At 39.6% G+C, this 18,151-nt stretch overlaps 1 protein-coding gene across 4 annotated transcripts in view; it reads right to left on the minus strand.

The window, feature by feature from the left end:
• BICD1 (BICD cargo adaptor 1) overlaps positions 1–18,151 on the minus strand; it is a 239,672-nt gene that overhangs the window by 44,501 nt on the left and 177,020 nt on the right. For all 4 annotated transcript variants that reach the window (XM_047787261.1, XM_047787258.1, XM_047787259.1 and 1 more), the window contains exons 4-5: positions 15,057–15,482; positions 1,310–2,401 (exon numbers count right to left, since the gene is read on the minus strand). In XM_047787261.1, coding sequence (XP_047643217.1) covers positions 1,310–2,401; positions 15,057–15,482 — 1,518 coding nt within the window. The remainder of the gene's footprint in view (positions 1–1,309; positions 2,402–15,056; positions 15,483–18,151) is intronic.

Here is an 18,151-nt window from a genome sequence, read left to right on the forward strand (position 1 = left end):
TTCCTTATTCTGACCTCAAATTGGAGTCAGACCCCTCACAAATTCTTCATTCACCCTAATCTTTTCTATTTTCCTTAAGTAATAGCACAAAATAAGGTCTTATTTTGTCTTTAGATCTATATACAACCTGTTTATAGTGCAAACAGTATTTTTGCCTGTGGTATATCTCCAAATTGTATCACTAGATTTATGGGACCTGAGGATAAAGATAGCAGAAAGGGAGTTTCCTGGTGGCTCAGTGGGTTAAGAATCCGGGGTTGTCAATGCTAGCACAGGTTGCTGCTGTGATGTGGGCTCAATCCCTGCCTGAAGAACTTCTGTATTAGAAAACATTTTTTATAAAAGAAATATTTTCTATAAAAGAAAATTTTTTTATAAAACAAAGCTGCACTGTAGATGGTATGATAATGATATGGTTTCCCCCAGAGAAAGGCAAAAGGAAAAGGAACTCTGAATCTGAAACAAACTTTCACTCTCCAACACTAACATTGCTTACATTTGCAAGAAGACATTTGATGTTATGCTGCTTCTCTTTATGAATACCTTTTATTCAGCACCCTTCTCAAAGGTATCTTTTCAAGTATCACTTTCCAGGGAAACTAAACAGAGGTTAAAAATATTTTCCCACTTGTATTTCATAGCATTCTCACCCAGGTAAAACTTGAGGGCGAAAAACAAATTTTCAGACATCAAGGAGATGGAGGAATTAGGTAGGATCATGTGGCAGCATTCCTACTTATGCCAGAAGAAGATGCATAGTTGGGAAGAATTACTGCTTAAGTTCTGACCCAGGTGAACTGACATCTCAAGTGGACCTAAGTTTCAGGTATATAAGGTCACTAGCAAAACTCTGTCGGGAGGAGCTAAATGTCCAGAGCTCTGCATCTCTCTCTAGACAACTCCCCTGTTTCTAGCTGCCTGCCAGAGTGTCTTTCTTGCTGTATCTGCCTGGTGTAAGCTGCCATGGGAGCCTACGCTGCATCCTTCTATCTCCAGTTTCCACACTCAGTGACTGCTGGGCTCCAGCTCAGTACTGCCTGAGCTCCCTTTCTACAACTGGATTTTCTCCATTCCTTTCTGAACTTCCTCGCCTCTGCCTCTGCTCAGTGGGGCATAGCTACTCTCTTGTTCCATCGATTCAGCACTTCAAACTAGTTATTACATTCTGATCTGGCTCTGGCTATAGTTTGTTTTATTCCTCCACTGACCAGGAATCGGAACCCTCATCCTGACGGTTCTAGACTCTCAGAAACATTAAGGGATAAACCAAAGTGTTGCCTAGCACGGCCCATCAGTAGAATGAGGTCACCTGTTTGTTGGCCTTCAGCACTGCTCTCAGTGTGGCGATCTGCTCCCGTTTTGTGCTCAGCAGGGACTTGAGCTTGAGGATCTCTTCCATTAGGGCTTCCTTGTCTTTATCGATCATGGGGGCGAGCTCCCGTGCCGCTGCTCTTTGACGAGACAGTTGCAAGGACCGGTCCACAGCTTTCTGCAGATGTTTGATTTGGTCCCGGATTATGGCATTAAGGTTGTAGATATTCATTGGCTCTTTGCGGATGTCACTTGTGTCCAACACTGGAGATGATGGTGGGGCAGTAATAACAGGAGAGATGGTGGGGGTCTTGGTTGGGCTTGGTTCTTTGCTGGCCTCTGGGTTTTCCTTTGGAACTGGTTCAGGTGAGGTCCTTGTTTCTACTGGGGATGACACACCCCGCCTGGCTAACCGTGGAGACAAAAGTCCCCTGGGGTCATCGGGCCCTTTCAGGCTGCCACTACGGGTGACTCTACTTTGCCTGTAATAGTCCAGCATGACCCTGTTAGGCGTTTCATTATTACACAGACATACATGGTGGTAAAGCTGAGCTAGCTCTTCACTAAATGTCACCAGCTCATCCTGGGCTGTATTAAGGGTATTGTGATTTTCATTGGCTATGCTGGTCATCTTTTGCAACTCCTTCTCCATGTGAGCCATCTTCTCTCCGCTCTCCTTGGTGGTCTTCTCAAGGCTTGTAACCTGCTCATCATACGTTTGAATCTTACTCTCATACTTGGCCTTCTCTTCGGTATAGTTTTCTACAGATTTATTATATTTCTCCTTTAAGGCCTTAATTTCAGCTTTCAAATCGATCACCTCAGTTACTGCAACCCTGTATTTGCACTCAAGGATCTCTAAGCCATTGATGTCCACCTCATAGTCGTGAGCCTCCTCCCCCGAGTCCCGGCCCTTCTCCCCATCCAGTTCCTTGAGCTCCTTGCTGCTCTGCAGGCCCCTCATGGCATTAACGTGCTCTGTGAGCCGATGCACCCGTTCATGCTGCTCTGTCAGCGCCCCCTTGGTGTGTTCCAGCTGTGTCTGTGACTCCTGGAGATTGGCCAGAAGAATGGCCTTTTCCCGCTCTACCTGCAAAGGCAAAAGAAAGTCTCTGAATGATTTCAATGCAATGCCAGTGATGAACTTGACCCATTCACATCTGGACATGCATACATTGAAAAAGTGCAGCAGAGTCAATGTTCCCATTCCTACAAATTGAATCGAAGTATGTTTTCTTACTTCTGCAGTTCTGGTAAGTCAATCAAAAGTACATCATTCCAAAAGAATTATGCTCTGCATATTTACCCATCCAAATTCTTATGCGTTATGCACACACACTCATGAAACTTGAATGTTACTCAAACAATCTTATGTATTTTTTTAATCTTTTAATATCTTTCAGAAAACATAACATGACTTCAAGAGATAGTACTTGGCTTTGTCCTTATTTTGAAAGTGTTAGGGAACATCAGAAAAGTGACTGTTTCAAGGTGCCTATGAATTGTCCTTTCCTTCTCAGAGCTCAACCCTAAGTCAAATTTAAAACTTAAGGCTTTACCTTACTAAATAATACTGAGAACCTTAACTATCCCCTAAAAAATAAGCATTTAACCCCAAAACAGACATGCACTAAATTTGATAGCTTTTAATACAAAAGTCAGAAAATATAAAGTTTTAGGGCTAAAAGAACAACTTGTAAATCATTTCAATTCCTTCAGTTCAAAATAGGAATTTTAAAAGTTAGCAATTAATTTAAATAACTTGGCAGTTATTGTACAGGTAGTAAGTATTATTGTATACTGAAAAATATTCAAGTCTTAACATAAAATGCTGTCTCATTAAAGTATATAAGAAATTGTAAACTGAGACTTTTTTTTTCTTTTTATGGCCACCCCTGTGGCATACGGAAGTTCCTGGGCTAAGGGTGGAATGAGAGCTACAGCTGCAGGCCTATGCCACTGCCATGGTAACGCTGGATTTTTAGCCCACTGAGTGAGGCCAGGGCTCAAACCCACATCCTCAGGGACGCTATGTTAGGTTCTTAACCTGCTGAACTACAATGGGAACTCCACCTGAGAAATTTTAAAACCATTTTCTGTCTCTGCATATAAGTAGTTACTATTATGATTTAAAGAGTTTCTACATGCTTATAATGTATCAATGTTTTTCAATAATTAAATAATATTGTTTACATTCTTTATTTTCTCTTGTTTTTTTAAATAAACCACGAGACCTACTTTAAAAATAACAGATTGATGTTGAATGTCGTTACATCTAAAGGAAGTTGTCAAGCTGAACTTTCAAACTTTCCAGGATTATATATTTTTTTCTTTTTTCTTTTTTTGTCTTTTTGCCTTTTCTAGGGCTGCTCCCATGGCACATGGAGGTTCCCAGGCTAGGGGTCTAATCGGAGCTGTAGCCACCAGCCTACACCAGAGCCACAGCAGCGCGGGATCTGAGCCACATCTGCGACCTACACCACAGCTCTTGGCAACGCCGGATCCTTGACCCACTGAGCAAGGCCAGGGATCGAACCTGCAACCTCATGGTTCCTAGTCGGATTTGTTAACCACTGGGCCACGACGGGAACTCCTTTCCTGGATTATATGTTATATCCCTCCAAATTCTTCTAATTCCTAGGATGCAAGTAAAAATAAATATCAAAAATTAAAATGTAATTAATATTTATTTTAACCAGCACATGACTTTAAGAGATCTGTATCTATTTATAAATTTATAAATATTTATTTTTATGATTCTTTATGGTATTTGATATCCTTCAGGTAATTATCACGTACACTCCTCACTTGGCCAAATTCTAATATGCGTGAATTTCAGGGACCATAGTTTAGTTAAAACACCAGTCCTCTCCAAACATAGCTCAAATTTCAATGATCAGTATATTAACCATGGGCAATGTGCAAAGTACAAACTTTGCTGCTTCAATCTACAAAATCACCGTGTAAAGACATCATGACCAGTGATCAGTCACATCATTCAAAGTTTATCAGTTATTGGTCACTGTGGATCTGTTAGTTCACTCACAGACAGCAAAGTATGTACTTGTGGCTACAGAAACCAAACATTCCAAAAAAAATAGTATCATATTGAGTTCTCATCGTGGCGCAGTGGTATGAATCTGACTAGGAACCATGAGGTTTCGGATTTGATCCCTTGCTTCGCTCATTGGGTTAAGAATCTGGTGTTGCTGCGGTGTAGGTTGCAGACGTGGCTCACATGCTGCGTTCCTATGGCTGGGGTGTAGGCCGGCAGCTGTAGCTCCAATTGGACCCCTAGCCTGGGAACCTCCATATGCTGTATGTGCGGCCCTAAAAAGCAAAAAAAAAAAAAATAGTATTATAGGTAAAACTAGGGCTTGCAGCATCTGAGAACCCAAGTCAAATCTGGGCAAGCTTCAGTTTAATAATCTACAAAAGGACCATAACAACGCCTGTCTCAAAGGGACATTTGGACGATTCAGTAAAATAGTGAATTTAATACTTACTCAAGGTATTATAATATTAGCTGATGCTAAAATTTGGATAACTGTGGTCCAGTTCCCATGTCCAAAATGCTTCTACATAGCAAACACATCTGTCTTACAAATCTGTATTTGTATGTGCAAAAGCAAAACTTTCACCTTTCAGAGTCAGGATATATTTGAATATAAATCCTCTTAAATGGGTTTCCTTAGATGTAGCACATCATATTTGCATATTGCTGAACATGATTGACGTATTCAGACTACTGGGCAATAATTTTAAGTGAAAACCCAGATAATTCCCCGATAATTATGTAATATGGTATTTGATGAAAAAACCAAGGCATTTGAATTTTTGATAAAAGAGACGGAAAATCCTAAATATTCTTTTATTGGTATTGTATACAATCTCAGTGACATGGATTATTTCAGGAGGGTTTTTTTTTCTTTTTCTTCTGAAAATTAAGTGAATTTTTTTTGCAAAGTCTAAACATCATTTGATTTTATACATGAGTATGACACACAAAGCTGTTTCCAAAAAGTCCTTTCATAGGAAAAGCTTTTTTTGATGAAATAAAAACTGGACCAGAATAAAATGTACTCAATGTGTCTCAAGCTTGTTTTAGAGGCAAAAGTGTTATAATTAATGAGGTCATACCTGTGGGAGAGTTTCCAACCTGGACCTTCCAATTCAGATTTAACCTAAACATTTTCCAAGCCTCAAAGAATAAGTCTATCAGTTTTTTCATGATAGCACATCCAGAAAACGTCAACTAGAAAACTGTCTCCTTCATGGAGTTCCCGTCGTGGCTCAGTGGTTAACGAATCTGACTAGGAACCATGAGGTTGCGGGTTCGATCCCTGGCCTTGCTCAGTGGGTTAAGGATCCGGCATTGCCATGAGCTGTGGTGTAGGTAGCAGATGTGGCTCAGATCCCGCGTTGCTGTGGCTCTGGTGTAGGCTGGCGGCTACAGCTCCGATTAGACCCCTAGCCTGGGAACCTCCATATGCCACGGGAGCAGCCCTAGAAAAGGCAAAAAGATAAAAAAAAAAAAAAAGAAAACTGTCTTCTTCATGTGTATATGCTCCACATATAAGTGAAGCATCCTCAATAAATTTCTGCTAGAATCACTTGAATAGGGAGTGATATCCAAATTTTATGGATACGTACATAAACATGCACACACACATAGGTACATACATTTTTATGGGTATTTGTGGATGTATTTTTTCCAGACAATTAAGGTTTGTCTGTCCTCCTCTTCCTTCTTCTTCCCACACCCGCCACCCTCCCCCCCCACGGAAAAAAAAAGATAACTTAATTGTGTATAATTCTGTATAATTCTTTTTTTTTTTTTTTTGGTCTTTTTGACTTTTTAGGGCTATACCTGAGCTATATGGAGATTTCCAGGCTAGGGGTCAAATTGGAGCTGTGGCTGCCAGCCTATGCCACAACCACAGCAATGCAGGACCCAAGTTGCCTGTGACCTACATAGTAGCTCACGGCAACGCCGGATCCTTAACCCACTGAGCGAGGCCAGGGATCGAACCAATTTTGTATAATTCCAGCATTACACATTCACTCAGCTATTCTGTCTGAAGTACCTTTATTTTTTCTTCACTCCTTCCCCCCCCACCCCCCTCAGCTCCTCTGTGCTTGAAGTACTTTAAATTGTATTTGGATTTCAGAGACAATGCTTAACCTATTTAAAATATATTGTGCTTTGAATTATTAAATGCAAAGCACTTCAAAGATTAAAATTACTATTCATTTTAAGTGTGTATTTTAATCCCCATTAGTGAAGAACGTATTCAAGAAAGATTTGCTGAGTTAATTTTAATCTTCTATAATTATATATATAAATAATATGTTTATATAGTGACAAGAATAGCTGCCTTATTTCTCTTTCTATAATCCCTATCTTCTATCTGAAATTGAAGATTTTATTTTTCATAGTAGGCCTGGTTGTTTTGCCAGAAAACCCTAATGTAGAATTTGTAAACTCTGCAGTCCAGTGTAAGTAGACATTATTATTATTAGTAAGTACACATAATATTATTGTCGTAGTTATGTCCCATAGAAATTATTTTATTTTCACTGAATGTTTACTTTTTTTTTTCATTTTCAGTGGCACTATGGTATATGGAAATTCTTGGGCCAGGGATAAAATCCAAGCTGGGGCTATGACCCACGCCATAGCTGCAGCAACACTGGATCCTTAACCCATTATACCTGGACCAGGGATGGAACTAGCACCTCTGCAGAGACAAGCCAGATCATTAACCCACAAGGTAGCTCCAATGTTTACCTTTTAAATAAATATATGTATATGTATTGAGTACTGACAGATTCTTTTGTGAAGGAACAAAAGAAAAGATAGCAGAATTTGTACGTTCACATTAGGATATTTTTTTGGCTGTGCCAAGTGGCATGCAAAAGTTCCTGAGCCAGGGATTGAACTCATGCCACAGCAGTGACTTGAGCCACAGCAGCAACAAGGCCAGATTAACCTGCTGAGACACCAGAAAACTTCCATATTAGGATTTTTATAGGAAAAGAAGTAAAAGCTGTTTTACGAGTTATTAACTTCCCTAAAGTTTTATCCTGGTTATCTGACTCTCGATTTGACACCAGGATGACCGGTGTGATTTTTGTAATGGTAGACACAGTATGAGTACGTAAAGTAGAACTCAGAAATAAATAATTGATTCTTCTCTGCAGTGAAGGAACCCTGGCAAATCTGCGTCCTGGCGAACAAGAACTGTGAAGAAAGATCAGCCTAGAACCAAGAACATGAGGCGAGGGAATCCAGCAGCTGGAAAAGAAGGAATATATTTTGGAGAGTGTGGTGAGAAGGAATCTCTCTCCCTCCTTCTCTCTGTCTCTCTGTCTGCCTCTCTCTCTCTCCTGTCTCTCTTTGTCCGTCTTTCTCTCATACACACACTCACACACACATATATGCAAAAGTTGGTCAAAGACTCAAAAAAAAAAAAAAAAGAAGAGGAAGGACCCTTTTCAAGTCATTCTATGAGGCCAGTTATTACTCTGATACCAAAAGCAGAGAAAGATATTATAAGAAAACTACAGAGTTCCCATCGTGGCTCAGCAGAAAACGAATCTGACTAGCATCCATGAGGATGCAGATTCGATCCCTGGCCTTGCTCAATGGGTTAAGGATCTGGTGCTGCTGTGAGCTGTGGTGTAGGTTGAAGACGTGGCTCACATCCTGAGTTGCTGTGGCTCTGGCGTAGGCCAGCAGCTACAGCTCCCATTCGACCCGTAGCCTGGGAACCTCCATATGCCGAGGGTGTGGGCCTAAAAAGACAAAAGACAAAAGACAAAAAAAAAAAGAAAGAAAAACCAGAACCCTATGGACCAGGGTCTCTTATGAATATAGACACAAAAATCTTAAACAAACTCCTAGCAGACTAAATTCAGCCACATCTAAAAAAGGATTAGATAACATGACCAAGTGCGGTTTATTCTAGGATTGCAATACCAAAAGCAATACATATAATACCCTGTAGTAACGGTACACCAAAACCACATGATTATCTCAATATATGCAGAAAAAGCATGTGATAAAATTCAATACCCCTTTATGATAAAAACAGACAGTAACCTAGAAAGAGAAGAGAACTTCCTCAGACTGATATGAGGCATCTACAAAATACCTACCGAAAACATTCTTAATGGTGAATGTTTTCCTCCTAGGTTTAGGAACCCAACAAAAAACAATTGTTCCCGCTACTTTATTCAATTATTGTACGCAAAGTTCTAGCTAGTGCAATTAGGCTATGGTCAAGAGGCAAATAAGTGTTTGTGAGGAGGTAGAGAAATGAGAATCCTCATACTTCGCTGGCAGAGATGTAAAACAGTGCAGTTGCTTTGAAAGCAGTCTAGCAGTTCCTCAGTTACCATGTGACCCAGAAACTCCACTCCAAGGTATACACCCAAGAGAATTAAAACTTGTACATGAATGTTCATAACAGCATTATTCATAATAACCGAAAAGTGGAAACAACTCAAATGTCCATCACTGATAAGTGGATAAAATGTGGGATACCTACATAATAGGTTTGGCATAATTTGGCAATAAAAATAAATGAAGTACTAATATATGTTTCAATATGAATGAATACATTATGCTAAGTGATAAAAGCCAGACACAAAAGAGCACATAGTGTGTGATTCCATTTATACGAAATGTCCAGAACAGACAAATCTGTTGAGACAGAAAGTAGATTAGTGGTTGCCTAGGGTTGGAGTGGCTGCTAGTGGGTACATGGTTTCTTTCTGGTGCAATGGAAATGTCCAGAGTTCCTGTCGTGGCTCAGTGGAAACGAATCTGATTAATATCCATGAGGTCGTGGGTTCGATCCCTGGCCTTGCTCAGTGGGTTAAAGATCTGGCATTGCCGTGAGCTGTGGTGTAGGTCACGACGTGGCTCAGATCCTGAGTTGCTCTGGCTGTGGTGTAGGTTAGCAGCTGCAGCTCTGATTCAACCCCTAGCCTGGGAGCCTCCATGTGCGGGTGTGGCCCTAAAAAGACAAAAGACAAAAAAACCCAAAAAACAAAAAGAAAAAACGTCCTACTGTTGACTGTGATTGTGATTGCGCAACTCCATAATTACACTAAAAAACATTAAATTGTATCCTTTAAATGGGTGGATTGCATGTGAATTATTTCCAGAAAGCTGTTCTTAAAAATAACTACATAGACTCATCCATTGTTGTTTGACTATAAATGCTCTTTTTATGTTTACTGATAGCTTATTTTTTTTCCTTTCTTTCTTTTTTAGCTGTGCCATTACTTTTATTTTATTTTTTTAATTGTTATTTCCTCAATACAGTTTTTTTTTCCTACTGTACAGCATGGTGACCCAGTTACATATACATGTACACATTCTATTTTTGCACATTATCATGTTCCATCATAAGTGACTAGACATAGTTTCCAGTGCTACACAGCAGAATCTCATGGCTAACCCATGAGATCCAAAGGCAATAGTTTGTATCTATTAACCCCAAGCTCCCCAACCACACCTACTGATAGTTTTTTAAAAGAAGTAAGACTTTTGAGAAATGTGTTTGCTAAAGCTTATAAAGGTAATTTTTAACTGTAAGTGTATAATAGATTAACAACTTAAGTTATCAATTTTGTCCTAGGAAATTACATTTGTCATGTTAAGTTTTAAAAACCAGGAACTGACAAACCTTTTCTTAATTAATTTCACCTCACAAATATTCTGTGAGTCTTTGTTAAGCACAGATTTGACTTACTTGACTCTCTAGCAACTCCACCTCCTAGGTTTTTGTCTTTGAGCAAATGACATAACATATTTCTCAGTTTCCCTATCTATAAACAACACTATCTACTTCACAGTCGTTATAAGCACCCACCAATTAAGCAAATATATACATAAGTTGCTTTGAACTCTTATGGGATCATTTGAACTCTTATGGGGTCTTACGGGACCATCACTATAGGAAAAATAAAATTGCCTTAAATAAGAGTGTATCTAAACACAAAATGGGTCTTTATTTCTCCCACATTCACAAGGATACAACAAAACATAAATTTTAGTTTTATGGAAATATTACTGTTTTCTCACATTGCATGTAAGTTTATATAGCCAGTACTGTAATGAAAAGGATCCAAAGAGTTTTCTCCTGCTTTGTTTGACTCTTTGTGATATGAAGTTAAACAGAGGCTATTTATCAAAGGTAGAAATTTTAGCACAAGCATAGGGACTCCTTTATTTTAATTTTTTTAAATTTTTATTATTTTTTTGCATAGAGACTCCTTTAAATAGATTATGTAATTTATTTAGTGTCCCCAGGCAGGATCTACTTATTTTCATTCTAATAAAACTAATTAAGGTACTCGTCACTGGAAAATGTCAATTATCTACCTAAAAAAACTGAGTTTTGAGGGCCAGCCCACTCTAGGAGGCACTAGTTAAATTGTAGTCAGTGTAGATTTTTATATTTATTACTACCATTTTCCAGCAGATGGCAGTATAATATCTTGAAGAAGGGGACCTACATATACATATATATGTTTTTTTCTAATTCCAGCCAGGGTATCACAGAGCCTAGTGATGGGGCTAATTTATTACCTTCCCTTCATAAATGCACCTTAGAGAAGTGAAGCCATTCACCCAACATTCCTATCACCCAAGGCAGAAACAGGTTTTTTTTTTTTTTTTTTGGAACCAGGTTATGTAAATACCTATAGATAGGAAAACATAATTTACATGCATGGATAGAATCTCCTAAGATAAGAAAATACCAATAGGCTTTGACTCAGGAATGCCATTTTCAAAGGGTTTCTTTAATCCTAAGAAAGAAAATTCTAAAAGTTGCATATTCCCTAGTACATCCTGCCTTTGTCCCCCTAATACATGAAATTCAATTTGTATTTCTCTTGTTAATCTGTCTTTATTTAATTATTAGACCAGCCAAAGAACCTAGAAGGGAAGAGGGAAAATTTTCTCCACCCTTGCAATCTCTACATTCTGAATATCCAATTTCTTTCTTTCTTTCTTTCTTTCTTTCTTTTTTTTTTTCCTTTTTAGGGCTGCACCTGAGCCACCCAGGCTAGGGGTTGAATTGGAGCCGTAACCACTGGCCTGTGTCACAGTCACAGCAACACCAGATCCAAGCTGTGTCTATAGCCTACACTGCAGCTCATAGCAACACCAGGTCCTTTACCCCACCGAGCAAGGCCAGGGATTGAACCTGAGTCCTCATGGATACTGTGGATACTAGTTGAGCTCATTACCTCTGAGCCACCACAGGAAATCCTGAATATTCAATTTCAAAACACTTCTGGCCCCAAGCATTTCAGATAATCATAGTGAAAGTGCACTTTCTTTTTTTTCTATTTTGGCTGCCCCACAGCATATGGATGTCCAGGGCCAGGGATCAAATCTGAGCCACAGTTGTGACTTCGGTCAATGCTGCAGCAATGCTGGATCCTTAACCTGCTGTGCCAGGCTGGGGATTGAACCTGAATCTCAGCACTTCCAAGACAGTGCGGATCCCACTGCGCCACAGTGGGAACTCCTGAAAGTGTACCTTATTGCCTCTCAGAAGGTCCAGAACAGTGGAACTAACGCAGTATATGCACACAATGTGGGCGAGTGTTGTTTATTAGAATTACCTTTTTATTTTCAAGGCTCACCAATCAATACCAACTGCAGTAACTTCTAGGCAATGTATCCTTTAATGTTTTCATAATTTATTTAAATTAAACTCAAGGAGTTCCCATCATGGCTCAGTGGTTAACGAATCCGACCAGGAACCATGAGGTTGCGGGTTTGGTCCCTGGCCTTGCTCAGTGGGTTAAGGATCCAGCGTTGCCGTGAGCTGTGGTGTAGGTGGCAGACGTGGCTTGGATCCCACATTGCTGTGGCTCTGGCATAGGCCGGTGGCTACAGCTCTGATTAGACCCCTAGCCTGGGAACCTCCATATGCCGAGGGAGTGGCCCCAGAAAAGGCAGAAAAACCAAAAAATTAATTAATTAATTAAACTCAAGGGTACACATAGCTAAGGAAAAACAGATTATAAAGAAATCAGGCTATACTTGTATCCAACGGTTTAAATGAGATATACTCTTACAAAAAATGTTGGTTACAAGAAAATAGAAGGTTACCTTGCCTATAATAAAATTAGAAGCTATTGTTCCTGGTGTGAGGTTGGAAATTGAAAAGCCCTTCCTGTGTTGAGTCTTGTTTTAGCAACTAAATTAGGAGCAAACTTTGGGACATAAGGCCCTACGTGTGCCCCTCTATACCTTTACAAACTGTTAGCACTAACGAGGTGCTAATGAAAGATTGGAGGTACAGCTTTTTCATATATGGAGGGAAGGTTTATTCAGCCAAGTTTTTCTCACGCTAACTTTTTGCTAAGTGACTATCCCTTTGCAGACTATCCCACACCCTGAGACTTAACTGTCACCTTTCTATAGTCCTACCAGTGACCACATTATTCCCATCTGAGATGGCTATTCTTCAGCTAATCATCCAACAGTAACAGTTAATGATATTAATACTAGCTAAGTAAAGGGAGTGCTTAACAAATTAAAGGAGTCGAAATTGTGATGAGTTCCTAATTACTGAGCATTTACCATGCGCTTGGCCCTGTTCTAAGTACTCTATGTACATTAACTCCTAAACCTTTGTGGCACTTTGAAGAAGGTATAATGGATCCCCATTTTATGGCAGAGTAAAGTGCTGTCCCTCTAAGGATTCTTAACTAGAGGTTGACCCTTGGAACATTTGAAATGTGTGGGGCATTTTTGGTCACCACATCTATGAGGAGATGTAACTAGCATTTAATGGATTGGGACCAGAGATTCTTTTATTTATTTATTTATTTATTTATTTATTTCCCACTCTACAGCATGGGGATCAAGTTACTCTTACATGTATACATTTTTTTCCCCCACCATTTGTTCTGTTGCAATATGAGTATCTAGACATAATTCTCAATGCTACTCAGGAGGATCTCCTTGTAAATCTATTCCAAGTTGTATCTGATAACCCCAAGCTCCCGATCCCTGCCACTCCCTCCCTCTCCCATCGGTCAGCCACAGTCTTTTCTCCAAGTCCATAATTTCCTTTTCTGTGGGACCAGAGATTCTAAACCTCCTGTAATTCACCAGATGGACAACAAGGACCAGTCCCATCCCAAAGGCTGCAAGGTGGTTCCCACTGAGAACCACTCTCTTGCTGAAAACTTGTTCTCCACCATTCATTCTTTTTATTTGACTACTCCTCTCTTTTGGACTTTTGTATAACCCAGCTCAGACTACACTTAAGATTAAAACTGAGAACAGCTCTGAGCTTTCAACCAATAGCTAGCTGACCTGGTTGAAAACTAGAGCTATTTTACACTGAAAACTCCGCTTCCTAATATCTTCCACACTGCCACCAAAATAAAAAGAAACAAAAAGGTCAACCTGCCAATTTTTTATCCTAAAGCAACCAACATGATAGTTTAAGAAAAATTTTATATTAATTCTATTCAATTTTGGGGCATAAATTCTTATAAATATATGTCACATAAATTTTTTGGTAAGGAAATATGTTTTCTAGCTGGTTGTATTCATGTATGCCAAGCAAAAAGCCATAGAAAAGTATTATCTACACAGAACTAGACTTTGCAGTCAGATAAGTCTATATGAAATTAATTTTCTTCCAGTGGCCATTCCCTCTTACCTTCATTCAAATTGAACATTGAGAAAACAAATTCTCACTAATTTTCTTTCAGCAGCCAAAAGCACTGGGCAGGTAAAATTAAATGTGAAAAAAATATGTTAACTTTTGATAAAGTATTACAAAGAAACCTAATAATAATTTCATTAGCTCTCTGGTCTCATTTATTTCTGCTAATTACATTTTCAGTCAGTAGAAAATTATAAGTCCTGTTTGCTATAAAAGTAAGTGATTGCTAGAGTCTTAAGGCTCTAATTACCAGCTTTATCCAAGGGGATAACAGACTGAAGAATAAGCCTCAGGATCATCACCCAACAAGCTTCTCGTTGAACCAGATTCCTGGCTCAGCAGATTTATGGGGAGCCCAACAATAAGTCCTCAGGTGATGGTGGTAGTGGGATGCTGTTTCTCAGACATTTCCATTATTACTGGATTAAGGTTTGGCTGGGAGGCAAGAGACTAGAAAACCATTTCACAGTGAGATAAGCCTCAAGGTCGGGACTCTCCATAAGACATTTTGATTTGAAGATGCTAAAAATGTAAGGCCTACTCCATGAAGGAATAAGAACTCCTTGGTTTCAAATTTGTACCTGTTCTATATTTTTAATCATATGATATCCTGGCTAGTTGTATATGGAATGTCCTTTCTGTTTTTTAAAGCTTAAGGTATCACTGAAAAGTATAACCATTAATCTTGAAGCTATACCTAGAGTTGCTTGTGATGGAAAACTTCATTTTGTTCATTTCTCTTGAATATCAAACTTTTGAATTCTCTCACCAAAAATGCATCAAGATTCTCTTTCCTCCCTTCACACCTGATTGCCATTTAATTTGTGGCTCTAAGAGATGAATTTTGTAAGGCAATGCAAATGAGAATTTTTTTCTTCAACATCTATTTTGTTGTGTCTTTCTAATATACTGTCCATTCAAAGTTACTAAAGAAACAATATTTTAAAAAATAATCAATAACTAAGATGTTGTAAGAAATCCCACCACATGCAAAAAATCCACTCTGACAGCCTTCAACAAAATTCATACCTGCATAAGTTGCTGCTTCAATTTCTGTATTTCTGAAATGTTCAGCTCACTGAATAAGTCAGAAACAGGGTGCAGAGACTCTCCTTTCCTTAAAGTGGGAGTCCGATAGTCTCCATTCAATTTCACAAGGGGCCCGTGAATATGCCCATTCATTTTGTCATCGTTGTTTGGTTCACTCCCATCCTCAGCAAACTTGAGTCCATCGACTGAGATGCTGATATGGTTATCATTGAGGGTGATGTACTGGGAGAGCTCCTTCCGCAGGCTGTTCTTCTGCTCCCTTTCATTTTTTAAGGTCTCAAGGGCTTCTTCCAGTTGGTGCTCAGCGATCTCTTTCAAACGGATGGCATCCTCCAGCTGGCTGTTCAGCAGTACTGTCTCCTCCTCAAATCGCTTAATCTCATGCTTTAAGCCTTCATATTCAACCTGAATCAGATAGGATAAAGAAGATTGATAAAACTAAAATTTGGGTCTTACAAAACTGCCATTAAACACTCCAGTGGACTTAAAATTTTAAAAATTAAAAGTTTACAAAGTAAAAGCACATGGTGTATGCACCATTAAGGTAACACAGGACGGTTTCGTTAGATATTATATATCCATACACATAAATTCAATTCCTAGCAGAGATGTAAAATCTCTTAGGATTTCTTTTATGGGGTCCAGTGGTCAAAAGGGGGCACTGTTTGCCTGTTAAATCAAGATTTTTTTTTTTTGGTAATAGTTTATCAGAATATTCACAATCCAAGAAAAGATTTTTAAATCATCACTATTACTTTGTTTTATTTAATTATTAACAACGAGGAAATTTTATACTAAGGGCTAAGTTAGTTAAAAGATGACAATAAGAACATAATCTCAAAATATGTTAGAGAGTAAGATAAGAAAGCAAAGACAGGAGTTCCTTGGTGGAACTGGAACTGGCATTGTCACTGTACAGCTGTGGTGTAGGTTCAATCCCTGGCCCAGGAATTTCTGCATGCCATGGGCACAGCCGAAAAAAAAAAAAAAGCAAAAAGAAAACAAACTTTGTGTGCTTAAGGACTGAATCTGGAGTAATAGTACCAATTACGCCAAAACAAAACAATACATAAAAGTGGTGGAGCAGGAGGGCATCGAGCTCACCCCCCACCCCACCGCCCCCCAAAAATACATCTACATGTGGAACAATTCTCAGAGAGAACCAACCGGAAAATGACAGAAGCATCTTACACAACCAAAGCTGAAGGAAAGATCCCCATGTGCTGGCTCTGGCAGCTCGGGTTCAGGCTTCAGGCTTCAGGCTTCAGACTGTGTTCAGGTCTCCTGCACATCTTTTTTAGAACAAAACTGAAGGGTCATGCTTCTCAGGGCATGATTTTCTCATTGTGATACAGGAAGGTAAAGGGATTAGTCAAACCAAGGAAGCATGTCTGAAATCTGTGCTCTGCCATATCTGCTAATATTCCATTGGTCAGAGAGAGTCACACGACCAAGACCAAGGGCAATAGAGCTGACCAATTTACTCTGCTCCTTCTAGGGCACTGCCAGGTTACATGGCAGAGGGAGACACAGAAGAACAATAATCTAAATCCACTGTACACTGATACAATCACATAATGTTTTTCTTTAAAAAACAAAAACAGGAGTTCCCGTCGTGGCGCAGTGGTTAACGAATCCGACTAGGAACCATGAGGTTGAGGGTTTGATCCCTGCCCTCGCTCAGTGGGTTAACGATCTGGCGTTGCCATGAGCTGTGGTGTAGGTTGCAGACGCGGCTCGGATCCTGCGTTGCTGTGGCTCTGGCGTAGGCCGGCGGCTACAGCTCATATTAGACCCCTAGCCTGGGAACCTCCATATGCCACGGAAGCGGCCCAAGAAAAGGCAAAAAGACAAAAAAAAATACTAATAATAATAAATAAAAAATAAAAAACAAAAACAAAAAAACACAACTTTTTATCGTGGGTAATGCAAAAATACCCAAGTAACAAGAAGAGTTCAGTGGACCCCCAGCTTCAACAATCATCAGGCCCTGGCTACCCTTTCATCTATATTTCCATCCACCACCACCCCCAAAGCTGGATTTATTTATTTACTTATTTATTGGCCTCACCTGTGGCATGCAGAAGTTCCTGGGCCAGGGATCGCATCCACGACACAGCAGTGACCTGAGCCACAGCAGTGAAAATGGCAGATCCTTGACCACTAGGCCAGCAGGGAACACCAAGAGATAATCTTTTTTTTCTAAAAACATAGCCATAACATGATAGAAAACTAGTTATCAAAAACGATATCGAAAACCAAAAAATGAAAACGATGTCAACTGCAGGTCTGGAATGACAAAGGAAATGCACATAACTTTGAGTGAAAAAGGATAATGTGTTATTTTCAAGTACGTAATATGAGAACAAATGAAAATTTAATGAAATGCTAATAACAGTTGTTCTTTAGTGGTGAGAATAAAGGTGACTTTTTTTTTTTTTTGGTCTTTTTGCCTTTTCTTGGGCTGCTCCCGCACCATGTGGAGGTTCCCAGGCTAGGGGTCGAATCGGAGCTGTAGCCACTGGTCTACACCAGAGCCACAGCAACTCGGGATCCAAGCCACGTCTGCAGCCTACACCACAGCTCACGGCAATGCCAGATCCTTAACCCACTGAGCAAGGGCAGGGACTGAACCCGCAACCTCATGGTTCCTAGTAGGATTCATTAACCACTGAGCCATGACAGGAACTCCTAAAGGTGATTTTTAAGAAAAAAATATTTATTATTATCAACATAATACTCTTTTGAATTACAACCAAATAAGAGTCTGTTCAGACACCCTGTTGGCTGTGAAGGTCCACAGGTTGAAGAGATCTCCACTCTGAGACCATGTGCCTTCCTTGGGGCCTTTTCCATGGCTCTTACAACATGCCACCTTTTAATAAATATTTCATCTCCATGACTATTTATAGGAAATACTTTTATGCACTGTGTCCCCCATAGGGCTTCAATATTCCTTCAGAGTTTCAAAAGAATTCTGCTCTTAATAAGCATTTGCTGGGAGTTCCCGTTGTGGCAAAGCAGAGACGAATCCGACTAGTATCCATGAAGATGTGGGTTCGATCCTGGCCTCG

The sequence above is a fragment of the Phacochoerus africanus genome, chromosome 7, assembly GCF_016906955.1.
Source record: "Phacochoerus africanus isolate WHEZ1 chromosome 7, ROS_Pafr_v1, whole genome shotgun sequence".
NCBI classification, from domain to species: domain Eukaryota; kingdom Metazoa; phylum Chordata; class Mammalia; order Artiodactyla; family Suidae; genus Phacochoerus; species Phacochoerus africanus.